Genomic DNA, 26720 nt, shown 5'->3' with positions numbered 1-26720 from the left:
CTCCGTTAGTAAATTGCACAAATTGCCAGTAATGGAGCTTGAATTGAACTTAATTGTAGAAATTAGAAACCTTTATTGATCCCTCTTGAGGGAAAGAAACGAACACCACAAATAATAAATAAAAAATGTGTGAAGAATATGTACAGTGACAGACGTGTAAATAGTCTAGCCACACCTAAGTACTGATATGTGTAGTCCTAGGAGACTAATGGAGCCTAAAGTCAGTAGCAGAAGCTCATAGTAAAGTAAGTACTGACCGGTCCCTAAATCAAGGCTCCGCTAAAGGCCGTGAGCCGGGTTAACAGTGAATGCATGTGGCCATTCACTATTCTGAACAGCTGGTAAAAAACTGTTCTATAACAGCTCATAAGCGGATATAGATTCCGCCGGTCTAATTATACGAGGTGTGACTGGACAAAAGGTAACAGACATCCCATGTGGGATCGAGACTGTTGCAAAAGTTAAATAAGAGCAAAATGTAACAAATAAGTATAATTATAATAGCACTAATCCAGGAACGATACAAACTAGGCTAGTAATGTTCAGTTGCAGAGGGTGTACAGGGATATATAGGGGGCAGCGTACGCCAAACTTAGTGGTAAAGTAGGTAAGTAACACTGACTCCCCGGTTCATGATATTCCCAGTGACCTTCCAAGAGCAACATGGGCTGCCATACGAACCAAGCTAGGCTAATATCCTGGTTGGTTAGTTGCAGAGGGTGCACAGGAATATGTGGGGGCAGTGTACGCCAAACTTAGTGATAAAGTTGGTAAGTAACCCTGCCTCCCCAATTCATAATATTCCGAGTGGCCTTCCGAGAGCAACATGGGCTGCCAGAGAGCTTAAGGAGAAAAGCGGAGAGTGAACGGCAAATGAAGTTACATGTATATCGAGACTATAAGCCTGGACACCTCTTAATATACTCGTTCTCTGGAGCCCCAACCAGTATGAGACGTATAGTAGGTGAAAATACCGTAATGCAACTAGTATTAAGATCCTCCCAACTCCCACTGAATATACACGAACACCCTTAGTGGGTTAGGTATCAGGGGTACTCGTACCAGATATCCCCATGTAATACGAGTGTAGGTGATTACCAGGGGAACTGAGGGATTATACAACAAAGATGTTCGTACGGCATATAAGCCGTGAGACAGCAAGGCATCTAAGTATAAAATAGAGTAGCCCTAGATTAAGCCTGGATTAAAACTAAGTAGCAGCGGACCGCTAAGTACAGAGTGAACCAAGTATAAATCCTAGAGTAGAAAAATAAGGAGGTAGAAACAGTAACACTCTTAAGTGGCCGCACCGCTCAAACGGGAAGTGCTTCGTGGACTGAGTATCTTTCCTAGATGGACAGCACTTAGAAGCTTAAATAGCTACCCCGAGTAAGGCATATTTGTAGAAATTGCTCGTAAATAAACTTGCTTTCCTAAGTAGGACATATTGTAGATAGCGCTCGTGAGTTGAATAGCTATCCTAAATAAGACGATATTGTCAGTGACGCTCAGAAGCTAAATGCTCAGGACTTTCCTAGGTAGAACATATAGTAGAAAGTGCTCATAAGCTGACTAGCTATCCTAAGTAGGACCAGAGAAATTGCTCATAAGTTAAATCATTTTCCTAAGTAGGACATATTGAAAGTAACGCTCGTAAGCTAAATAGCTATCCTAAGTAGGACAAAGTTGTCGGTAACGCTCAACGCGCGTTTCGGCGCAACATGCGCCTTTATCAAGAGCTGAGCCGACTGTGGAGTTGGCGCTTCTTTTTAAACCTTCATAAGGCCAGCCCCTCGGGGAAAGTGACGTCAGGGAGTGTGTCAGGCTGTCCGAATTCTGGGCGGTGCCTTAAACGTAACTGACAGCCTGCTTTGGGGAAATAACCCCTTACGCGTCAGTAGATATAAAGTGAATGTATTTCATAAGAACATAAAATAAACCAAATTGTCCGACCAAGAATGTCAATGGTATGAATATGCATAATAGCAAGTAGATTATTAACCAAAAGCTTATTAGTTAATAAGTTTATGATGGTTTAGAGTTCATTGATGGTGTTACACAAAATTGATGTGTGTGGTATATCAGGTCAGGTCAGACCTGTGGAAATTAGAGTATATTTACTATTTACATAACGCTCCAATGCTGCAGATAAGTGCAGGAGATGATATTGTTGGAATGTAGTAAAATTACATTAAATGAATGGTGCAAAAGAGAACCCTTCATTCAGACCGGCGGAATCTATATCCGCTTATGAGCTGTTATAGAACAGTTTTTTACCAGCTGTTCAGAATAGTGAATGGCCACATGCATTCACTGTTAACCCGGCTCACGGCCTTTAGCGGAGCCTTGATTTAGGGACCGGTCAGTACTTACTTTACTATGAGCTTCTGCTACTGACTTTAGGCTCCATTAGTCTCCTAGGACTACACATATCAGTACTTAGGTGTGGCTAGACTATTTACACGTCTGTCACTGTACATATTCTTCACACATTTTTTATTTATTATTTGTGGTGTTCGTTTCTTTCCCTCAAGAGGGATCAATAAAGGTTTCTAATTTCTACAATTAAGTTCAATTCAAGCTCCATTACTGGCAATTTGTGCAATTTACTAACGGAGCAAATTCACCTTGGGGTAAAATTCTGATTATGGGTGTATTGGTTTCCTTTCACCCATTTCAGTTTTTCCTTATGAAACTGTAGTTTTCTTTCTTGTGGGTAAACAGCGTGGCTTTTTTCCTGACTGCTACTAGAGGCGATTCCCTCTGAGAACTGAGTCAGACACGGCTCTCATTCAAATGCTGCTTTTAAAGATTTGCGCAGCAGCGATATGCCGCACGTGGACACAAACCTTCCAATGCTTCCCTATGGGGGAAAGCGTTGTGGAAGGATCAGCCATGGTGAGACCATCGCTCAAAGGAATATAGGTAAGTAAACCTCACCTTTTAAACCCTCATGAGGGTAAGTATAATGTTAGGAATCCATATTTTATAGCATTACTGTAAGTGCTTAATTTCCTTGTTTTATTCATTTGTTCTCCTTGTTCAGGTTTGCACTAGTTGCAAGTCGCAGCTTTTATTTCTTTATCCAGCTGTAGCAAAGCTGATCTTTCATTTGTCAACAAGTTTAGAGTTCATAGACTTCAGTATTGACTGGAAGCCCATCATTTGTAGCCAAACACCACATATATTACCTGTATGAATCTGTTTCTATCCGATTTTTATCAACCTGACATCTTATTTTCTGAATAAGTTAGATCAGCGTACTTACGTTGTCATCTCCATTGTTTGCAGGAGATCAGTCTCCGAAAGAAAGGCCTGGAGTGCCTTGTGTCCATATTGAAGTGTATGGTAGAATGGAGCAAAGACCTTTATGTCAATCCCAACCACCAGTCCAGCCTTGGTAAGAAACAATGACTCTCAAAGCTTATAAACCGTGTCATGACATTTCTTTAGTATTCGGCTCCGTCACAGGGAAATCCTGCTCATTGGAAAGGGACAAGCTCTGTGAATGGGAGGCTTGTGAAGATGTACCTGGTATTAATAGGGACGAATCTTGACCAGGTCCTTGGAACGTTCTTTAAATTGGGTCAAAATGCTTCACGTTGGTGTCATTTTTTCAGGCGTAGAATACCATTTCCGTGGTAACTTTTAAGGGTTTTAATTAATTGACTTTGTCAAGTCACACAAGAAATAGAAATAACATTGTAATTACTCTCTGTAAAGCATGGCGTGCTTGCATGATGGGTAAATAGGTTTTATGTTTTCGGTTACAGCCTCTGAGGCCTTTCTAGCTCCTGTTTAAAAGATGAAAAAAGAAAGTTATATGTTTTGGAATTGTCATAAAAAGATTATAAAATAAACCCTGATGTCATCTTTTTTTGTTTAACGGTTCTCTGATTCATTTCTAGGTCCGGAAAAAACGTCTGATGTTGAAAGCAGTGAGAATAAACCCTCAGAAACATCAGGGAGGAGAATTAGTATCAGTTCAATGGATTCCACGGTCTCCTCTGGAATCGGCAGTATCAGCACCCAGGCGTCCGTCCCTGACGATCCCGAACAGTTTGAAGTGATCAAACAACAGAAGGAGATCATTGAACACGGCATCGAGCTGTGAGTTTAATCCCCTCTTATCACACAGCTCTTGGGAACTGCGTGAGGGTTAGCTATATAGAGCTCCTCCAATGCTGCATTATAACCCTGTGTGCATATTAAATGTAACATTACCTATATAGAGCTCTCCCTAGCTGTATTATATATATTTTTTTATCTATATTTAGTTATAACCTCCTACATGTAAGTTGGCAGACATTTTGTCCTCAATATTTTAGGTAGCATTTCTGTGGTCCGCCGTTCCAGTCTGAATGTAATTAATATGAATCTAAAATGCACTGAACTTATTTATCTGTTTTCCAAAATGAGAGAAATGTCAACCCTTTCCTTTCTAGATTTAACAAGAAGCCAAAAAGAGGAATTCAGTATCTACAAGAACAGGAGATGCTTGGTGTAACCCCCCAGGACATTGCACAGTTTTTTCACCAAGAGGATCGACTAGATTTTGTAAGCAGTTTCTTCTTTCAGCCTCCCCCCCCACTAATATAGAAGCTGCTAATTCTAATAATAAAATCCTTGAGTGCCCATGTCACGTATTCCTGATTAATGTTTGATATAAACTGGGTCTCTTCTCAGCACCCATGGACCAACCCCTGTCTTGTCCTCATTGCTAATTCAAAATAAAAAGTACTTCCATATTATCCGTGTTTATATCCTCCAACGTGGATGGCCTTGACTGGCTAAGGCTGGGGACAGTGTCATGGCAATCTAGGCACCATAACCACTACAACGAGCTGTATTGACACACTAAGCTTGTTATAGGCTGATCTAGATATGCATGTTAAAATGTTTTACAGACTGTGTGAAATTACCAAGTACAGGCTAACTATTCACAGCACCGAATGACACATTCTTTGACTTAGAAAATAGAATACAACCAGGAGAGAATCTGATTTCAACAACTTTCTTTTATTTTCAGACACAAATTGGAGACTTTTTAGGGGAGAATAATCGATTTAACCGTGAGGTGATGTACTCCTATGTGGACCAGCTGAATTTCTGTGATAAAGACTTTGTGTCGGCACTGCGCATGTTTCTGGAAGGATTCCGCCTCCCGGGAGAAGCTCAGAAGATTGACCGGCTGATGGAGAAATTTGCTGCTCGCTATTTAGAATGTAATCAGAGGTACGTTTTAAACACTCCGTCACAAACACAAGCTCGGTGCAATGTTTGGATTGGGTTACAATGATAGGAAAAGCTTAGAAGTTCTTAGTAAGTATCAGTCAATATCCGCTCCCCCCCCCCAAAAAAAAAATATCTCAGAACACTATAGCAATAGACAATACAAACTGTCTCTCTGCCAGCATGGCTGAATGTCCACATCTTTCCAGTGTCGAGGTCCATCTGTTTCTATTCCGTCTTTGCCTCCTCCAACGTTGGCACTGGGGGGACAGAATGTGCATGTGCGTCGAGTGCAGCGCGCGCTTCAGGCCTTCCCCATAGGAAAGCATTAAAACAATGCTTTCTGGGGGAAATTTGAAGACACTACATGTCCTCATGCAAAGCGTGAGGGTGTCCAGCATCATTTCATGGAGATTAACTCCATGGTAATGCATGAGGCGCTTCTACTGGCTGTTTGATAGACCGGCTCTCGAGGCAGTCTTAAACCTGCAATGTTTCTGAAACTGCAGTATTTTACATTGCTGTATTTAAGGAGAGAGAGACACTGCATGCAGATCACTTCAATGAGTTGAAGTGGTCTGGGTGCCTATAGTGTCCCTTTAACAATGTCATTTTTAAAATGAATTTGTATAAAATTGGTTGCTTTAATTTATGTGCTTTGCTTTCTAACTGAAGTTAATAACGCTGCTGTGTAACCTAGTTAATGGCAAAAATAAGAAAGCATCCGTCTCTTTTTAGCTTCTGTTTGGCTCCTATTTTGTTGCTTTCCCATTTGAAACCTATTTTCATTTTACCTTTTGCAGACAAACCTTGTTCGCCAGCGCTGATACGGCGTATGTCTTGGCATATTCTATTATAATGTTAACAACAGATCTACATAGTCCTCAGGTATGGTTTACTAGTAGATTGGTTATGTCTTTCCATTTATTTTCTGCACACACACGTTGACTGCATGGTTTTGATTGCTTGTCGTATTTAATAGGTGAAGAATAAAATGACAAAGGAGCAGTATATTAAAATGAACAGAGGCATTAACGATAGCAAAGATTTGCCGGAGGAGTACTTATCTGCGATCTTTGATGAGATTGAAGGCAAGAAAATTGCAATGAAGGAGACCAAGGAATTTACCGTTACAACCAAATCTTCAAAGTCAAGTGAGTACTTAGGTTATAAAACATACAGTATGGGTGTAGGTAATCAATGTTAGTTGGGAATGCTGAGAAACCTCACCACAAACTCTATCCGGCTTTAATATTGTGAGGAAGACTGGACACTCCAAGCTTGCTGAACGGCTTCATGTGTTTTCCTTCATGTAACAAAAAGCACAGATTTCATTAGTAATTAGCAAAGGATGCAGACAGTAGATTTGCAGCATATGCAAGCTGGTTTTAGATATACTCCTGTTGCAATAAATGCATGCATTATTTTATTGGAGGTATATATAATAAATTGTAACATTTGTTTTTCCTAATGGAGTACTTTTTTTAAGGAATGAGGGATGCTACACTCTGCCTTTATGAAATCACTGCTTCATTGGGAAAATGCTTCTCCCATTTTTCTAAAACAGCGTAGACTAACCTGCTTATTAACCATCCAAAATCTCTTTACAGGGCTGATGGTAAATGAGTGGGTTATTCAAAGATTCGTAATAAAAAATGTTCCCTTTCATGGGAACAACACACAGTCTAAATAAAAGTACAGGTCTGACACTGTCCTTCAAGCTGTTGGTGGCTGGCAAAGCATCATGGGAGTTATACTGAAACAGGTGGATGGCTCTAGCAAAGCATGACCATTCTTTTTCCTCACGGTTGCTGCATGTTCTAATCTAAGAAAGCAATGTGACATCCTCCTAACTGCACACACAATGCCATCTTACTGTGTGTCTTCATAGGTGCGACTAATGAAAAGGAGAGAAGGCTGTTGTATAATATGGAGATGGAGCAAATGGCAAAAACCGCCAAAGCACTTATGGAAGCTGTGAGCCATGCTAAGGCGCCATTTACTAGCGCAACTCACCTGGACCACGTGCGACCCATGTTTAAAGTAAGTCAAAATTGAACGGAGATATCAGACATGTTATAAGGAGGCCAGCATTTTATGATTATAACAATTTCTAATTACCATGTGTTCAAAACGAATAAGCTTCGTATTGGTAAATGTATCCTTAGTTTTATAGAGGTATTTTATGACATTAATGATGTTAAAAAACTGATACCTTAAACAGAAGATTTAATGTGTTAACATTGGTCACTGAATGCATTCATTATGCAGTTTATTATCGCACTCGTATTATTATTTATGTTGCGCCATCAGATTCTGTAGCGCTGTACAATGGGCCGTAGTGTGAATAGCGATCCACTTGCCCTTTTAGTACGTTTTAAGGAACAAGAATAATCCACCTTGCTAGAATTAGCAAAGCTTGGTGCCTGTGGTCTCTGTGCATTATAATTGTATATAAATACACACTGCTTTTCAGTTATTTGTCTAATGAACTGAATTCCCGCCTTGAAACGAACTCCTAATAGCTTTTATTCCAAAGTGGGAATTGTCTATAATCAACAAGGGAATTGCAACATTTTAATTCAAGGACTCCAGGCATCATGATTACTCTTGTTCTGGGCTGGCTAATGATGCCCAAATGTCACAGCCAGAGGTGGAGTTACACCTCCTGCATCTGTGTGGTTAAACATTTCAAAGTGTATTCTGTACAAATTACAGGCACCATAACCACTTAAGGCCACTGATGTGGTCATGGTGCTTGAAGTAACCCTTCCAAGTAGCCTTGTTTATTCTTAATCAGATTAAATGGGATAATGTTGGGATATGTCAATATTTTGTAAGTAGTGGTAAGCAGGGATTGGTGTTTCAACGGCTCCATAAAATTTCAGGTGTTGTAATATATGATGATTTATTTTCCTGTAGCTTGTCTGGACGCCATTGCTTGCTGCCTACAGCATCGGCCTTCAGAACTGTGATGACAGCGAGGTGGCTAATCTGTGCTTGGAAGGCATTCGTTGTGCAATCCGAATCGCATGCATCTTCAGTATGCAGGTCAGTGTTGGACCGACAGGAAGCTAGTCATTGAGAGCGTGAATATTTATTTACCCCTCTAGCCATATACCGTTTCGCTCTCACAGCATCTTCCCTCTAACTCCTCCATTCTCCCATCGAACGTCTTAGAGACCTTTGTAACTTGTCGATTGAAAACCTGTTAAAGTGGGTTTGTTACTATCAGGGGAAAAAATAGATTTTTGCAATTAATAAACTGTTTGTGATTTGAATCCACGGCATTGGACATTCAGCTAAAACTTTTTGTACCACGTGATTTTGTGCTGAATTAATAAATCTGTGGCAAAGCTGTAATTGTGCAGCAGTAACCATGGAAACCGACCGAATACTTTTCCTGGTAATGTCTTTATACACACAGCCTGCTCACTTTGCTGATTGATAGTATTGTATGGCAAGAGTGGTCCCTACAAGCAACCACACAGGGGAAGTCATTAGTATAATGTTCTGCTTTTTTATGTCTATTCCATCCTTTGTTTATAATAATAATGTTTTATCATTAATGGTTCTGATAGAAACATCAATGCTTGCTAAGTGTTTTGGCAGCTAAAGGATGATTTGTTTATCTCACTGGCTGATCCTTTATTTTGGTTGGTCAGCTTGAAAGAGACGCCTATGTCCAGGCTCTTGCGCGATTTTCTCTGCTTACGGCGAGTTCCAGCATTACCGAAATGAAGCAGAAAAACATAGACACCATCAAGACTCTCATTACAGTGGCTCACACGGACGGAAACTACCTCGGAAATTCATGGCATGAGGTAAAGCTTCCTTATTCTTAATCTTGACTCTGTCATCCCCCTAGGAGAGAGATCTCTATTTGACAGAATCTCCCTCTGAGCTGTAGGGAAGGGCATTTAACAGTCTGTAAAAATGAAACTCACCTGCTACCAGATTGTTTTACACTCACTGTGGAGAAATCCAGTTCAGTTTCATTCCTCTTCCTTAAAACCATCACCTTTTTTGTGTTTTGCAGATATTAAAATGTATTAGCCAGCTGGAACTTGCACAGCTTATTGGCACAGGTGTTAAGACTCGGTACATCTCTGGAACTGTGCGCGATCGAGAAGGAAGCATTAAGAGTTACACGACGGGAGGGGAGGAGTTCATGGGGCTGGGATTAGGTGAGAAAACCGGTAGTAATCTGGAGCAAAGATATTCTCAAAGTGGAGATTGGAGAGTAATTCAAGTGAGAATTGCTGTGAATTTCAAAATCCAGACCTAAATAGCTGAATTAGAAACCTTTTCCTAGTCAGTTCTGTTTTCAATTTGGCTATTTTGGACTTTCATTTTTTATTCACCTGGTAAGTCTTGTGGGATCTTTCATGGATCCCTGTTTTGTACATTTGCACAAAAGTGCGATTCTGTGGTCCCATGACCCTTTTTGTCTGCCAGCAGCTGGAGACTCAAAGATGGCCGTGTGAGAGTCTTGTGCCACCATGACATTTCACCCCAGGCACACAATACTTGCATTTGACAGATTCTGGTCTCCTTTTCAAGTTGTGTTTTTTCTACACATCCAAATATCATTAGTTCTGCTAAATAAAGAAATGGTTTAGCAATAGTTGTACTTGGCATGAAAGCCAAAATATTCTTGTTCTTTGACAACACATAGTATTGTGCAAATAAATGGGATATGTGTTTCACGATTGTCTGTATTCTGCACATTTGTCCCTTTCAGATCTGTCACAAATGGGTTAGATTTTTTTTTAGATATGGAAGTTGACTTTGGTCTTAAAATGCATCGAGCAGCCACCAACAATTCAGGTGTCCATTATTACTCTCTGGAGTCACTGCATTTATCGCCGCATTTCATGGAGACTGTATGTTCTCTTCCAGGGACACTGGTTGGTGTTGGAGTAGACAAGAAGCAGATGGCCAGCATTCAAGAATCCGTTGGAGAAACTAGCTCGCAGAGTGTTGTTGTAGCTGTGGATAGGTGCGTTTTTATATGACTTACAAGATGAATGGTACATCAGACGCTCAAAGTAGACTTGGTGATGAAACTGATGGGGTGATGTTAGTAAGGCCATGAAACCTCACAGGGTTTCCTGTCTCTAGCCAGCTTACTGACAACTTTCAAAAATCAGCGCGTCTTTATGCATAATTTGTGTTACAGTTGTTAATATACTATTTATCTCTGTGAATATTCAGGTGACTGTTATTAATGGTTAGCAACATTTACATTTCTCCTCTTTTTTTTATTTTTTTTTATTGTGTATATATATTTTTAATTACAGGATATTTACGGGGTCAACTAGACTTGATGGAAATGCAATTGGTGAGTATTTCAAACTTAATAGAAATATGTGTGTATACAGATTAAATATAACCAAACCTACAGTAAACATTTAGTGACCTGTTAATCCATCTTATTTTTGGGTTCAATAACTTACCTAGTTATACATTCAGTTATGACTTTTGACGATAGCTTGGTGTAGACGAACAGGTTGGCCTCACCAAGATGGCGTTTTACCTTTTGTCTCTCGCAGTCGACTTCGTCCGCTGGCTGTGCGCAGTCTCCATGGATGAATTGGCATCCATACACCATCCGCGCATGTTCAGTTTGCAGAAAATCGTGGAGATTTCTTATTATAACATGAACAGAATTCGCTTGCAGTGGTCGAGAATATGGCAGGTGGTCGGTGACCATTTCAACAAGGTAGAGTTGTTCGTTAAACTCGTGCAGAGATTGGGTTATCCTTCTCATAACTCGGACTTCCTATAATCAAGATAAATCATTTTTGCCATTGTGGCATTTTTTTGCTCTGTTTTTATAACAAGAAAATGATTTCCAAAGCCATCCTGTTGGACTAGTTTACTGTCAGCCGTCTGTGTTCTTCGTTATTACAGAAAAGGCATGTAATGGAAAGGGAAGCCACTGCCCAAAAGAAAAAAAATTACCAGTGATGTTTTCTATTGAAATCTACAGTTTTTGTAAAAAAAAAAAAAAAAAATGGAAACTGAGAACTCGCTCTGCACACATAAAGCATTTCAGCAAGCTAAAGTATGTTAGGTGTTTGAATTAAATAATAAGTGATTACAGGTTCTCAACTGACCTGGACAGCCCATTAAAGAAAACCACTCACATGCTGAGATAGCGATTTACCAACCCTTTTATCTGCTGAAAGCTTGGTAACTTTACCAGCTGTAACTGGAAGTTTGATCCTGTATTGACTTCCATAGCTTATCCCATTATTCTCTGCATTGTTGCTTCTGTTTCCCTCCCTCTCTATTTACTATGGTAGAATATTAAGCCAGTGGCTAGTTATCTTTCATTGGGATGAAACCAGTTCAGTAATCATAACTTCACTATAAATGTAAAGCCCAGACCAGTAATATTTAGTAACTTCCCTATACTTGATTCCTTCCATATGGCGTTGGCTATTGGTTTAAGTCACTAGCATTGTGCACTCAGAATTGATCGATAATACTCTTTTAGACACTTTTTCTACTATTGGAACTTTGAGAACACGACAGGGATGGGAGTTTAATGGACCGCTACCTCCTTCCCATTCTTCTGTCTATTACATCCGTAGTTGAGTGAATGTGTTCTAGAGGTTAAGATGGTCAAGTGAATATCGCGTTTAGTGCTTTTTATATTAATGTTAATTGTTTTGATCCATTTTTGCTGTTACCTCTCCTTGATCCCAGGTTGGCTGTAACCCCAACGAAGACGTGGCCATTTTTGCAATTGATTCCCTTCGACAACTGTCCATGAAGTTCCTTGAAAAAGATGAGTTGGCGAATTTCCGCTTCCAGAAGGATTTCTTGAGGCCTTTCGAACACATCATGAAAAAGAACAGGTGACTGCTTGTTGAAGGTTCTGTCTAGGTCCTTTACCAATCTAATTTTCAGACTCTTTCCTAACTCCCTGTGTTATCTCTGAAGGTCGCCTACAATTCGGGATATGGTCATTCGTTGCATTGCCCAGATGGTGAACACCCAGGCTGGCAACATTCGCTCAGGGTGGAAGAATATCTTTGCTGTGTTTTACCAAGCAGCCTCTGAACACAACGCAAATATCGTGGAGCTGACCTTCCAAAACGTGGGCCACATAGTCAGTAAGTATTGTATGTGCAGGATTTCTGCTCTCTCAAGAAGATAAGTATAATGAGGGAGTTCATGCCTCCATTGGCTGCCTGACTCCAGCATGTTGCACCTCCGGTAGCTAAGGGGTAAATCTCTGTGCAGCGTTTCAGGGCAAAACACAATAAAATGCTTTCATTTTGGCACTATGGTTGAAATCCTGTTTGACACATTGCTGCAGAATTTGTTGGCACTTTGTAAATCCTTCATCCTTATCCTGTAAAATAATATTCTCTTAACCCCTTAAGGACCAAACTTCTGGAATAAAAGGGAATCATGACATGTCACACGTCATGTGTCCTTAAGGGGTTAAAGGAACACTGTAGTGTTAGGAATGCATGTTTGTATTCCTAACAATATAGTGCTGGAGTATGTTTGGAAGAGAGTAAAAATGTTTCCCCAGGTTGTGCTGGCTAGCCCCTCCTCCATCAGTCTGATGGTCTCAGCCAATCTCATAGGAAATAATTGGGAGGCTATTGCACTGCACCAATCAGCATCTCCTCATAGATGTTTTGAATCAATGCATCTCTATGGATAATGTTCAGCACCTCCATGCAGAGCGTGGAGATGCTAAACATAAGTGCTACACAATGTGCAACACTACCCCAAGAAGAACCTATAGTGGCCATCTGAGTGACTGCACCTAGAGGTGTTACTAGGCAGCAGTATAAACACTGTTTTCTCTGAAAAGGCAGTGTTTACATAGAAAAGCCTGCAGGATATAAGACACCAGAACAACTACATTAAGCTGTACTGGTTCTGGTGACTATAGTGCCCCATTAACTGTGGACAAGTGATGATTATTCACCATTTCTCTAAGGTACTTCTAGGCCAGTGATAGCCGAACTGTAGTTCTCCTGCTATTGCTGAACGATTCCATAATATCCCAGGGTTTTGGAAGTTGCAATCCATCTGCAGCTGGTATGGTGTTTTGTTTTAATGTAGTTATTATACCCCATGTTTAATGAGTTTTCTTGTGTTCTTTTTAGCAAATGTTTTCCAGCATCACTTCCCTGCGGCAATAGACTCCTTCCAGGATGCAGTAAAATGTCTGTCTGAATTTGCCTGCAATGCTGCATTCCCAGACACCAGCATGGAGGCAATCCGACTGATCCGCTACTGTGCAAAGTATGTCTCTGAAAAGCCACAGGTACGGAGAACACGTTTTATTTATCATTCTTATTATGGCTTTTCTATGCTTTCTACAAAAGTACCCTGAACCTGTAATGTAAAAGATTTCATACATGTTGTCTGTAACAGACTTCTGTCATAATAACATAAAGTTTAGGGAATACAAAATTGTAATCCTATCACTATAGCGCCCTCTGCCTTCCCTTCCCTGCAGTCCCTCCAGTGGCAAATAAAGGATTAAAAAAAACATTTTGACACATACCCAATTCCAGAGCTGATGTCCCTCGGTGCTGGGTCATGCTCCTCTGATTGCTTATTTAATTTCCATCCACTTACTGCAAACCAAAGCATGCGTAAAGGGACACTCACTGCCCAAATAAATAACTATTTAGTAGATTTACCCTCAGTTAAGACACACGTACCTTTAATTATCTAAAATCATCTTGTAGAAACTGCAGATCTATTTCCTCTGCTAGTCCTCCCATCTAACGACGCCCAGACTCTGTTCAATCACAGACTTCCCAATTCAGCTCAATGAGAAGTCTTTGCAAGGCATGTGCTCTGGGCAATTTGCACAGCCTAACTTTTTATATTTAAGGAATTTAGTGTGATTAACCATTCTCTTCCTGTGTTCCAGGCTCTGAGAGAATACACTAGTGACGATATGAACGTAGCGCCTGGTGACCGAGTCTGGGTCAGAGGATGGTTTCCTATCTTGTTCGAACTCTCCTGCATTATTAACAGATGCAAACTGGATGTAAGAACAAGGTAACTGTATCTATTTGGAGCAAGTGACTCTCTATAATCATCCTTCCATTCAGGTTTTAGTGGAGAGAAAGGGGTATTGTGTTGAGTGTTCACAGAGCGCAATAGGAAGAATCCCAGGACATCAGTCTGTCGCAATGTGAATTGAGCTCTGATAATAATCGCATGATGTAAGAAGACATGGGAAGTGTTTCTGCAGATGGTGTTCATTTTATTTGGGCTATTAGAGTGATATGAGTACAAAATCCTCCCCCACCATAATCTTACCTGTGTTTTTGTCTACCTAGGGGCCTCACGGTAATGTTTGAAATAATGAAAAGTTACGGGCACACATTTGAAAACCACTGGTGGCATGACCTGTTCAGAATAGTTTTCCGGATTTTTGATAACATGAAACTCCCAGAACAGCAAACAGAGGTGAGAACTAACGCTTAAAGACCCAAATGGCTGTCTGCAATAATTTAAAGGTTCTCTTTGTCCTCCACTCAACATGACATTTGATATGACACCCTGCCCCCCAGGTGGGATGTTGCCCTATTGGATCAGTTTGCTCCTTGGACATTCCCAGCCTCTAGATGTAAGAACAAAAAGTAGTACATTGGACACTCCGCTGCCCACTAAACACTGTGTACTCTTAAAATGGGGAATTGAGGGGGCTGACAATCGCACATTATCGCTATTATTGGCGTGATAATAGCCATTTATGCTACTAATCCTTTGGGGCTCCGTTTACGCCATGCTTTCAATGTTTTTTTCCAGAAGTCAGAATGGATGACGACAACCTGTAACCACGCACTTTATGCCATCTGTGATGTGTTTACGCAATTTTACGAAGCTCTGAATGGCATTCTACTGTCAGACATATTCACGCAGTTACACTGGTGTGTGAAACAAGGTATGTTGGAACTCGTGTGGGCTGTTTGAACCCAAATAAAAATTTTCTCTGGAGTCACAATGTGTTCTAAGGCACTAGCTTTCATACGAGCCCTACGGGAAGTTCATATTCTGTCTATTCTGTATATTGCAGATAATGAACAGCTAGCACGCTCTGGAACAAACTGCCTGGAAAATCTCGTTATTCTCACTGGAGAGAAGTTTAGTCCCGAGGTGTGGGATCAGACGTGTACCTGTATGTTGGATATCTTCAAGACCACCATCCCAAGCGCGTGAGTGTCTTATCCTGCTTTGTATGTAATGCTTTATTTCTTGCTGAGTTCTAACTCTGAACATTCTTTTAGTTAAAATACTAGAATTCTGCTCAGACTATATTATATTTGTCTTGGCTCTCAGCCAAGTGAATAGCGAAAGGTCGGTCCGTCCTGGGAGTTGCAGGTCTGGGCATACATTGTTTGCCAAGTGCATAAAAGTCCCCATTAACATTAATTAACTTTTCTGTACAGCTGGGTTTTGATAATTGGTAATTGCCTGAATTCAACTCACCATGGACTTTACCTAACAGCAGGGATTATTTCCAAGCTCAGCTTAGACCCGCCTCCCGTTTAGCCCAGCTGCCCGCCACCCATTTAGCCCAGCTGCCCGCCACCCATTTAGCCAAGCCGCCCTGTTTACATAATGAACTTCTATTGAAATTTCCGTCAGGTTACTGAGCTGGAGACCATCTGCGATGGAAGATGATACGTCAGAGAAACGTTTTGTAAGTTACTTTATTCCAAGCATTCCTATTCACTACCAAACATGTGCTTTAAATAAAAACTTTTAAACATTATACTAAGAAATAATTCTATTTTAATCCCCTGTTTGAGTACTTGAAAATATACCTTAATGAAATCCTCATTATTGACTGTATTGAGCCAGAATCCTATTACTCATGGCTCTATGTAGATGGGATTAACATGAAGCCAAACTCACATGTGCCAGGAGACACCCCTAATATAGACCACTATAGACAGCAAGCAATGAGTTAACTCTTCGCCGTGATTGATAGCTCCCTCTACCGGTCATCGCACATGTTTTTACTTACGTTATTTGTGTTCAGATCCGTTGTAAGCCCTGTAAACCCCTTCAACGTTTTGACGTGCGTCTGTTAATCTCATTCTGTTTGTCAGGATTTAGACGTTGATCGCCAGTCCAGCAGCAGTCTGGATCGAAATCCCTCTGAGAGAGCTCATAGCCAGCTCTCCAACACTACAGAGGATAACTGGAGAGGGAAGTCTAGTGAGAGTGAGTATTAAAGTGAACCATCTGTGTAACATTTCTTTATCTACCATAACTTGGTTACAAAACGGCGTGCACGCCAGATTTATTTACAGAGCAAAAGATAGAATTTGTTTGTTTTTACCTGTCAGCATCATAGAGTAGAGTAAAGTGCTGCTGATGTTGATATATTTAGTACTTTTAGAGTGTATTCTGGGGGTGCAGAAGATTCTCCCAAGGAATTGTCCTGATTTCTTCTTATTGTGCAATGCTGAACACACAGGTTATGAGGAACAATGAGAGAAGCAAAGAAAGCCTTGAGACTAATAACCTATATGTAACTTCATTCTGTTTTCTGTTCTTTAATATTTTCATGAATGAAACATTCACAGCAGTGTCTGTACAGCTCTGGTACAAGTTTTATAAGAAATCAGTACAAGTTGCACGTATCCCTTAAACCCCAAAAGCACAATCTCAAGTGTGCCTGAAAACCTCAAACTGGACTCTTCCTTGTCCGCACAGACACCACAGCCAATGCAGACAGAGTTGTGCATTTTATGTTGATGCTCCTGGTAAAATTGTTGGAATGTTGGAATCTTGGATGGTCTCTGTGACTAGCAATCAGAGTTCATATTAGATAGTTCTCTGATTTTTGTTGTTGAGTGATCCCCTGAATTAAATGCTTCTCCCCTTTCATTTATTGGTTTAGAGTTGGCTGACCAGAAACTGTTTGCTGGGCTTCTCATTAAGTGTGTGGTGCAGCTTGAATTAATCCAAACGATCGATAATATCGTTTTTTACCCGGCTACTAGTAAGAAAGAGGATGCTGAGCATTTGGCAGCTGCACAAGTAAGTGTTATAATTCTGTAGGTCTCCGTGACTTCCTGAGATCAGACTGTAAGCTTTTTGGACTAGCCATGCTCAGGTGGAACGTTATGTTCTCGTCTCTTGTTTATGCTTTAACTTGTTCATTGGATGCCCACAGTACTGCGCACCTAAATATGTTGGTGTGCTGTAATTATTAATAATGTGAATTTTTTTTATTTTTAGATCTAAATCCTCTCCCAGGCATTACATTGAATATTGACTTTGTGAAGGTCCTAACTGAGGTTTAGCAATAATACAGAGAAATGTTTTGAAGTCACGTTCAACCATTTATTTAACAATTTCCAATCCCTCCATACAGAGAGATGCTCTGGAGATGGACATCCATATCGAGTCTGAGGACCAAGGAATGTATAAATTCATGTCAACGCAGCATCTCTTCAAACTGTTGGACTGTCTGCAAGAGTCGCACTCCTTCGCAAAGGCCTTTAATTCCAATAACGAACAGCGGACAGCACTCTGGAGGGCAGGTAAAGGATGAATTGAAGATCTTTGTTAGACAAAGCTGAATTTTCCATTTGTATCCTCTGATTGGGGAGCGATTTATATCCGCTTGGCTACATGCAATGCTCACACATGTACAGCATGGTAATTACTGAAGTCATAATGCCATACAAAACGCGCAAGACATGTTGTTATTCTCCTTTTACGTTGCAGCTTTTTAACAATTCTTACAATTTTAGAATGTTTTGTGCTTTCTACTTGGTCAGTCTTTTGTGTTTTACCACAAAATCCGATCTTTGGGTTTCCTTTAATGCCCTTTGATTGTAAAACAAGATTAACTTTATTTTAATAAAGATTCCAACTGTCCAATGCCTTCCTTTCTTTTTCCCACCTTTGTGACATCAGCTCAAAAGAAAAACATGTGTTTGTTTATATAACAAGAAGTGGGCGTGTTTCATTTTTATTTCTTCACGAAATAGGATTCAAAGGGAAATCGAAACCTAATCTGTTAAAACAAGAAACCAGTAGCCTCGCCTGCTGTTTGAGAATCCTTTTCCGAATGTATACAGACCAGAACCGCCAAGATTCGTGGGAGGACATAGAATCGAGGCTTTTAAAGTAAGTGTATTATTCTGTTAGGACTTGTAAGCAATAATGATATAAAAGAGATATTCTTTACATCTTGAACCTGTTGATCCATACAATTTCCAACAACTTGTTATGGGGGCCAATGGTAGCAGAGCTAAAATGGTAGAATGGTTCGTTTCGGGCACACATGCCCTATATTCAGCTCACTTTCTGCTTGCCTATTAGAAATAAACGCCTAGAGCAGGGGTAGGCAACCTTTTAGCAGCACTGTGCCGATATAGGATTTTGATGTCCCGTAGCGTGCCAATCCTATTTTTTTTAAATTGAGGTGTGTATGCTGCCGTATTCTGCGTGTTATTTTTACTGTAATTGCTTTGTATCGTTGTATTTGTGCGTAAATGAGCTATCCTATTCTATATGTTCTTTAGCTGTTTATGGTATCGTGTATGATACATATGAATGTGGGCTGTGTATGAGGGCTGCTTGTGGAATTGTGTGTGGATGGATTTGTCACATTGTGTATTTGGTAGTGTGTGTATGTGTGGGGGCTGTTTGGGGTATTGCATGTGAGAGGCTGCATGTGGGATTGTGTGCATGTATGTGGATTGTTAGTGGTCTTGCGTTTGTGGGGATTGTGTGTGGGCTGTTCGTATTATTTGTATGAGGGGAGGCTTATTCTGCAGGTCTGTGTATATCTAGCAGTGTGGGTGGCTTCCCTGGGTTCTAGTGGGGACCAGGCTGGCCAGGTACAGGTCAAGGACAGGAGCTGCAACAGCAACTGCAGGCTGCTCTACTGCAGTGTGGATTCCCATTTACAAGTGCTGGGAGGAAGTGATCTGAGATCACTTCCTCTACGTTCTGCAATGAATAAATTGAGGATTGTCCTTCACTACCTCTTCGTATTAGCAGATATCTGAAGTTTCACTGAGACTCCTGATAGGCCAGAGCCTGTTTGGCTCTAGCAGCCTTGAGTGCAGTGGAAAGACACCTTGAGTGCCGTGCATGGCACTAGTGCCGTAGGTTGCCTATCCCTGGCCTAGAATATATATATGCATTTGGCACCCTCTGCAGGTGAAGGGCTAGGACTAGTGATGTTCTATTTACAGTAAATGGATTATTGTCTGACTGCAATCTGTGTTTCTTGTTTTATCTGTCCATAAAGAATAAGAATGTCATTAAAGGACCACTCTAGGCACCCAGACCATTTTAGCTTAATGAAGTGGTCTGGGTGCCAGATCCAGGTAGGTTTAACCCTTTTTGCTCTAAACATAGCAGTTTCAGAGAAACTGCTATGTTTACCTATGGGTTAATCCAGCCTCTAGTGGCTGTCTCACTGACAGCCGCTAGAGGTGCTTCCGCGATTCTCACTGTGATTTTCACAGCGAGAAGACGCTAGCGTCAATAGGAAAGCATTGAGTGCTTTCCTATGGACTGGCTGAATGCGCGCGCGACTCTTGCCGCACATGCGCATTCAGCCGAGGATTGAAGAAGAGGGAGGAGAGTCCTGGCGCTAGAAAAAAGGTAAGGGATTTACCCCTTCCTGGGACCCTGAGAGTGGGGGCACCCTCAGGGCAGTATAGTGCCAGGAAAAAGAGTTTGTTTTCCTGGCACTATAGTGGTCCTTTAAGTTATCACTCATTAAATCTGTAAGACAACTCACAAGATTGAGGATCATTTTAAACTCATTATCTGCTGGTCATATTTCTGTGTTAGACCATTTATCAGCAGATTGGCGACTTGCTGTATTCATATTTTGGTAACATGGCAGTCTTTGAATTGTTGTGGGTAATGGTTGAGGGAAGTAAAGTACTTGTACTGCAAATCACTGTCAGTTCTCCGTGGCTTGTCTTTCAGTGTCTGCAGTGAAGCTCTGGCCTACTTCATTACCGTCAATTCTGAGAGCCATCGGGAAGCCTGGACCAACCTGCTGCTTCTACTGCTCACCAAAACCCTCCGAGTCACTGATGAAAAGGTACCGCAGCCATAAAAACAATCATTTTACCTGGGGTCCAGCTCGATTACTTCATGCCCGTACCGCCCTGTTTCACAGGGAAACAATGCGGAGAGAAACATGTCACAGTAGAAGTATGATCACATATCAGCATTATTGGTTATAATAATGTCCTCCAATGTGATCCTGTAGTAGCCATCGGTATTGTAGATACAATGTATATTATGGTAACCGTATGACCATTAACATATATGGTAGCTGTACAGTTATTAGTGTATGTTTTAGCAGCAGTAAAGCCATTGTCAATTCATCTAGGAATTTGAGTCCAAACAATGGACCGGCCATTTTAAAAATAAAATTCCATTATTTTTTTTATTTTATTTTTTCCCTTTTTGAAATGACCCATAATTAATCTCCCAAGACTCCATTCTATGTTCCTGCAACAAATTATTTTTTATTTATTTATTTTATTTACGCGTCAAATCCTACTCTGAATTTTGGCCCACCTTGTGTTCGAAGCTCTGTTCCTAGTATTATTTTCTGTACATTGATATATCATGTAGAACAATAATGTTTTGAAGTTTTACTGAATTTTTTTCATTTTATTTTTTCTCTCTCAAAGTTTAAAGCTCACGCTTCAAAGTATTACCCCCACTTGTGCGAAATCATGCAGTTTGACCTCATTCCAGAGCTGCGTGTTGTGCTGCGGAAATTCTTTCTTCGTATCGGAGTCGTTTATAAGATCTGGATGCCGCAGGAGCAAACGCGAGTTGCTGAATCCTGTTTATCCGTGTAACGTTTATTGACAATGAGTGTGTGCCCCCTGACTGCGGGCATTTTACCCTCCAGCTCTGCCTGGCTTTAGTGTAGCAAACCCAGTGCTGCTAATTTGGGAGTTTGTGTGCTGGAGACCAATGTTTGACATGAAGGTTACGGTTGACAGCCATTCTTATTATTCTCAGAAGTGGCCCTTAATTGTTCAGGGTCACTCTTTGTGTTGAACATGTCGTAAAATAGAACATTCATAATGTCATTTTTCTTGTCGAGGCCGAATGAAGAGAATGCCGGCAGCAAATCCATGCATTTAGTGCTTCAATGGGTTAAATTAAACTTTGTGTTTGCGGTTTGGATTTTCGTTGTTCCTTTTTAAAAAAAACATGTCACCAAACACGCTTTACGTTAATCATCAGAGCATCCAAACAGTTTTACAATAATCCCACAGTTTTTAATTCGATTTCTGCTTATTACATTTTACCTTGTCTGAGTACGCTGGGGGTTCATTTAAATCTCCTGCTCCAGTTAAAAAAAAAAAAACTTGGCAAATTTTAAAGAGATCGCCAGTCAATCAGAAGATCTCAGGTTCATGCTGGGAAAAGATGTTGTAAGCACTAGAGACAGGTAATGTAGGAGCAGATATGTCAAACACAACATGTTGCTTGTTGTGTGACAATCCGCTGTGGCAAATAAATGCTGTTAATACAGACTCCTGTGGACTGTATATGCTCTTCTGATTAATCTAAGATTTATTTCAGGCGAGGGGTCTGCTTTACAAAATACACTTTAATTTCTGTAATTATGGACTATTTGTCATATTGATTTTTAAATGGATGAGGTTAATCTGATGATATATTTTTATTTTTGTTACTCGGTTGAATATTTGGGGGATTTTATTTATATTTTCCAGTTTACCTTTCCAGCTGCAGAGTTGGCTGAGCCGTGCTTTTTTCAGCAATGGCTTCTTCCCACCTGCAGCCCCTAATCCCCGCAGCATTCCGTCTCCTGTAATTTGCACTTTCTTTGCTAATATAATTTCCAGAAAGAAAATAATAAAGATGTTAAAACCTCAGGGTCTGCTGTTCCATCACTAGAAGGGTCATCTGCTCAGAAGTCCATATAATGAGTTTGCTAATCCCAGGACATACTCGAAAATTAGTCAACACTAAATGTTTCCTTTTAATGACTAGATATTAAACGTAATATTTAATACAAGTTAAGAATCCGTGCTCTGTGGTATTAAGAGGAAAAACTGTGAGAGAGATTACATTTCGGCTTGCTTTTTTTCTGTTTTCTCTCTTTGTATTGAGGCTAAACTGCTCCAGGTGTGAGGGTGTAAGGGCAGCCAAACAATATTAATAAATACAATTCTGTGAGATCAGTAAGGCACATGTAGGTTTTCCCCAGTGAGCAGGGATTTCAAAGATTACTGACTTATTGGCAGTGTGAGAAATAAGTCAGTAAGTGTGTGCGCGTAGACCCAGGTTGGGAATCTACCGCGCCACGGTGTGAGTCTCAAATTAAACCAGTGCGGGAACCGGCCGGCTTGGGAAATGGCATAGAAAGTAATGAAAGTGGCTTTTCATTATGATAAATCACAGGCGTCGTCAATCAGTATTATAATTAGCTTCCAATATCCATGCTAAAAATATTTGGTTTACTGTTTCTTCTATGGTATTTAAAATTTATTACCAAAAATGTCATAGTAGAACTGCTCCTAATATAACACCTAATACTCCCCCTCTGAAAATAGTTTTTATTTATATAATTTTTTTCAGCTGAGGTAGCGTGAGTGCTTGAATGCTCTTTTTGTGTGTGATTGCATGGTATATGCAGTCATATAAAACAAAATATTGCATTTATTATTCACAAAATACCTTTTCTTGTGGTCTGACGTCTAGTAAGATGGTGGTCATGATTCCGTCTGTTTTGTATGATTTTGTTAGTAGGAAACACAATGTCCCTTAAAGTGGTTCTGTCATTTTTATTTCTCTATTTTCCGTTTTGATATTCTCGTGCCTCCTCTATCATAATGATTATACTCCCTACTTTGTAACTTGTCTTTATTTAGATTTTTTATCTTCCTTGTGCTGGATCTCAATACCTGGGTGCAGCTATTTTACTGCCCTCTGTCAATGATGTCTGCTGTTTGCCTTCTTTCACATTAATTTTACTGATGGATTGTGGGTGAATGTGATTGGTAAATGAATCAAAGCCTAACTTTAATTCCCGCTCACTCTCAAATTTTGTCAACTTGATTTCTATACAAAAGAAAGTGATCCCTACATTTCTTTATATATTTAATAAAAACCAGGGCACTCAGAGAGGAAAAACAATCTAAGGGTATATCTTCAGACACCGAGGCGATATAAAAGCAGATTTGATAAGGTTTATTTACGACAGAGCTGCTTTAAGGTTACTGAGTGGTGAGCTTGGTTGCCTTTGTTAATACCAATACTGTAAGAACGTTTTATATTATAGGATTGTTCGTCAGGCATTGATCTTGTGATTGGATGGTATTGTCACGTGACCCGCTGCGATCCCTCCAACATGGCTCCTCACATCACATGACATCACTGTATTAATGGGCTCTTGCATCCAGCATATAATATGTGTAAAATCCATCGCCTGTTACAGAATATAGCTGATCTAGTATTATTTCGCTGCATTCTGGGAGATTTGTTGTGGATGGAGGGATTGAGTATTTTGTTTTCAGCGGGAGGGGGGGTGTTTTGGTTTTTTTGTTTTGTTAGCGTTGCTGAGCCAATGCCAGGTCACAGTTGTTTGGTCTTTAATATACTTTTTTAGTTGACAGACCTTATGTTCCACTTTTGGGAGCAGAGAATTGGGTGAGTGGTTACTGCAACAGTCCCCCTAGATTAACCCCTTCCTTTCTCACATCCCTGCCTTCTTACTTAGACACCATGTGCTAATAACAGGTATGATTAGATCATATTAAAGAACTATTTATATGTGCACACTGAGTAGAACTACCATCTCCAAACCCATCACTGCGTTTAAAGTATTGTTACTGATAAAATAAGAAGGAAAAAAAGGATCTGTCTTTTTTTAAATTTATTTTTAATTTAATTATATTATTTTTTTTTAAGACGACAAAGATGTTGGGGTTAATTCCCTAAACTGAGCGCTTACAGAGAAATTCCACCTTTTAGGCCAGAATAGTGTTGGACCATTTCTCAGCATGACTCGTTTACCCTAAAATGTGCTTTTTTTCCAATTCGTGGTCATCGCTACCAGATTTCCTATTTAGTGAATAAACCGTCTATCTAGGAGTGGAGGTATGGAGGGAAGCAAATTCATATTTACTAGTAAGAGGCCTTCCTCTAATATATGTACGTCCTGTGTATATTTTGTTCACCAATCTTCTGTTTAAAATATCTAAATTGTATCCTTTCCTCTAAAAATTATCCATGCGTTTCAGGATATGTCCTATCAGCGTTGCTGTGTCAAAGATTTTGATTGGAAAAAGTCCTCTGTCTGCTGGATGTATACATTTACAAACAAATTAAAGATATATATGAAAAGCTCTGTAAAGTTTTCTATGTAATATATAATGTACTATAAGGGTATAATCTCATACTTTAATCAGGTGGTAAATCAATAAAGTTTTAAAGGTGATTTGTGTCCATTATTCTGTCACGTGTCAGATGTTAATGTTCTTCAAGCTTTATTTTTATTTTTTTGTTAAAAAGTACCTTTTTTCCAGTGCCATGCGTGTCTGCCGGCGCTGCCACGTTCCACCCCTATGGGAAAGCACTGTATTGGCTGAGATCGCCAAGGAGGCAGGGCCAATCCACTGCCAGGCCAATCAGCATCTCCTCATGAGGAAAGATCAGAGTCTCCATGTAGAACGTGGAGACTGTCCCAGGAAGAACCTCCGGTGGCCACTGGAGGAGTCCCTAGGCTTTAATGTAAACACTGCCTTTTCTCTGAAAAAACAGTGTTTACAAAAAAAAGCCTGCAGGGACTGTCTATACTCACCAGAACAACTACAATGAGCTGTAGTGTCCCTTTAACCCCTTATGGACACATGACATGCGTGACATGTCATGATTCCCTTTTATTCCAGAAGTTTGGTCCTTAAGGGGTTAAATTAAATGCAAAACGTTACAAGATCTCTTTTTCACAAATATTATCAATACTTGGTTTATAAACCTTTAAAAACACAAATCATACCAACATTATTCTAAATACTATATGAAAAAAAGATACCACATTCAGTCAAGTCTGGGAAGTATTAGATTTTATTTGTATTTTTTTTAAACTAGCTTGTCCAAATGTTATCATATTTCTCCAAGATGTTACAATTATTTATAGAATACCTCTTTCCATCTGTAATTGATATTCTAATTGGTTAAAAATGTTTATAAATCACACTTTTCATTACTTGTGTATTTTCTGTCAAAAGTGTTAAAGGACATATGGCTGACCAGGTGGGCTGAGTGGCATCTCAGGATCTCACAAAGCACATTTCTGTTCCAATTTGGGCACCAATCTCTAGAGCAGAAGATTCTCCTCACTCCCTTAGTCAAAAGGGCATTATCTTGGTGGAGAAAGCACGAACATCTGTTTGTAGGGTTTCCTCTCTGAGAAATAGCCTATAGGGGCTGAAACTCGGGTAGCAGGGTCTGATTTCCTAAACGGGTAACGCTTAGGCCATTTTCCTTTGGCTACTCGTTTTTCTGCCTCATCCCTTTCATCCTTAATGAGGATTTTGATCGTATCATAATTTGTTTCTTTAGACGGGCAAAATATTTGCTACATTAAGATTCCTGCATAGAGAATTCTTCCAGTCTGAGGGTTTTACAAACAGAGTCAAATAGGGCCTGTATTTTTTTTTTTTTCTCTTCATCAAACCCTCCTAAATGAGGAATTTCTTCACCTTCTGAGGAGTATTAATCCTCTCCAAATTCTCTTCGCATTCACCCTCTTCAGAAGAACCATATTCTCAATCATATCTGATGCTGGATCGAACCCTCTTGGAACTCAGTAGCTTCTTTGACTCCCCCTACCACGGCCTGTTTAATATAGGCAATCACATCCAAAGGGTTAGAACCTGAGAAATGCCCATAGGGGTATCATATGCCAAGCGTATATGTGATAAGCCCAGCTTTTTCCCCATTACTGCCAGATTGTTGCAGACAGGTCTCTATCCGTGGATAAAGCTGAGGATATCCTTGGAGACTGGAGGGATCTGTAAGATATGAAAGTATGAATTCTCCACATGTAAGGAGAGGGGTCTTGAGACCAGAAAGCTATATATAATAGACACACACGCCTCACCTAAGGCTCTCTTTTGATTAAAGAGACACTATAGTCACCTGAACAATGAGGTTGTTCAGGTGAGAACTATAGCTCCTTGCAGCCTCTCTCATGTAAACACTGTATTTTATGAGAAAAGCTAGGAACACCTCCAGTTGCAGTCACTCAGAGTGAACCAGAGGGACTTTGGAGTTGATGTAGGCATAATATGCCTCCATCCACTCAGATCTGTTGTCAGCAGAGCACAGGGCAGCACTGTGCACAGCATCCTGTGATTCAGTATCTCCTCCCTCTGCATGCAGACACTGAACTTTCCTCATAGAAATCCATTGATTTAATTCATCTCTATGATGAGATGCTG

The 26720-nt window shown here is 40.2% G+C and overlaps 1 protein-coding gene across 1 annotated transcript in view; it reads left to right on the top strand.

The window, feature by feature from the left end:
* ARFGEF2 (ADP ribosylation factor guanine nucleotide exchange factor 2) overlaps nucleotides 1–24715 on the top strand; it is a 52827-nt gene extending 28112 nt beyond the window's left edge. Inside the window, exons 12-38 of the mRNA XM_063459658.1 lie at nucleotides 3292–3400; nucleotides 3909–4110; nucleotides 4446–4557; nucleotides 5030–5235; nucleotides 6036–6120; nucleotides 6215–6386; nucleotides 7124–7275; nucleotides 8155–8283; nucleotides 8898–9056; nucleotides 9272–9419; nucleotides 10135–10234; nucleotides 10536–10576; nucleotides 10788–10957; nucleotides 11950–12101; nucleotides 12187–12359; nucleotides 13374–13534; nucleotides 14153–14283; nucleotides 14568–14697; nucleotides 15040–15175; nucleotides 15308–15446; nucleotides 15880–15934; nucleotides 16347–16461; nucleotides 17144–17283; nucleotides 17621–17789; nucleotides 18243–18381; nucleotides 20206–20323; nucleotides 20925–24715. Coding sequence (XP_063315728.1) covers nucleotides 3292–3400; nucleotides 3909–4110; nucleotides 4446–4557; nucleotides 5030–5235; nucleotides 6036–6120; nucleotides 6215–6386; nucleotides 7124–7275; nucleotides 8155–8283; nucleotides 8898–9056; nucleotides 9272–9419; nucleotides 10135–10234; nucleotides 10536–10576; nucleotides 10788–10957; nucleotides 11950–12101; nucleotides 12187–12359; nucleotides 13374–13534; nucleotides 14153–14283; nucleotides 14568–14697; nucleotides 15040–15175; nucleotides 15308–15446; nucleotides 15880–15934; nucleotides 16347–16461; nucleotides 17144–17283; nucleotides 17621–17789; nucleotides 18243–18381; nucleotides 20206–20323; nucleotides 20925–21098 — 3717 coding nt within the window. The 3' untranslated portion in view covers nucleotides 21099–24715. The remainder of the gene's footprint in view (nucleotides 1–3291; nucleotides 3401–3908; nucleotides 4111–4445; nucleotides 4558–5029; nucleotides 5236–6035; nucleotides 6121–6214; nucleotides 6387–7123; nucleotides 7276–8154; nucleotides 8284–8897; nucleotides 9057–9271; nucleotides 9420–10134; nucleotides 10235–10535; nucleotides 10577–10787; nucleotides 10958–11949; nucleotides 12102–12186; nucleotides 12360–13373; nucleotides 13535–14152; nucleotides 14284–14567; nucleotides 14698–15039; nucleotides 15176–15307; nucleotides 15447–15879; nucleotides 15935–16346; nucleotides 16462–17143; nucleotides 17284–17620; nucleotides 17790–18242; nucleotides 18382–20205; nucleotides 20324–20924) is intronic.
* The last annotated feature ends 2005 nt before the right edge of the window (nucleotides 24716–26720 follow it).

This window comes from Pelobates fuscus, chromosome 6, assembly GCF_036172605.1.
Source record: "Pelobates fuscus isolate aPelFus1 chromosome 6, aPelFus1.pri, whole genome shotgun sequence".
NCBI classification, from domain to species: Eukaryota; Metazoa; Chordata; class Amphibia; order Anura; family Pelobatidae; genus Pelobates; species Pelobates fuscus.
The sequence above is the reverse complement of the archived record's forward strand: the minus strand, read 5'-3'. Positions and strand labels throughout refer to the sequence as shown.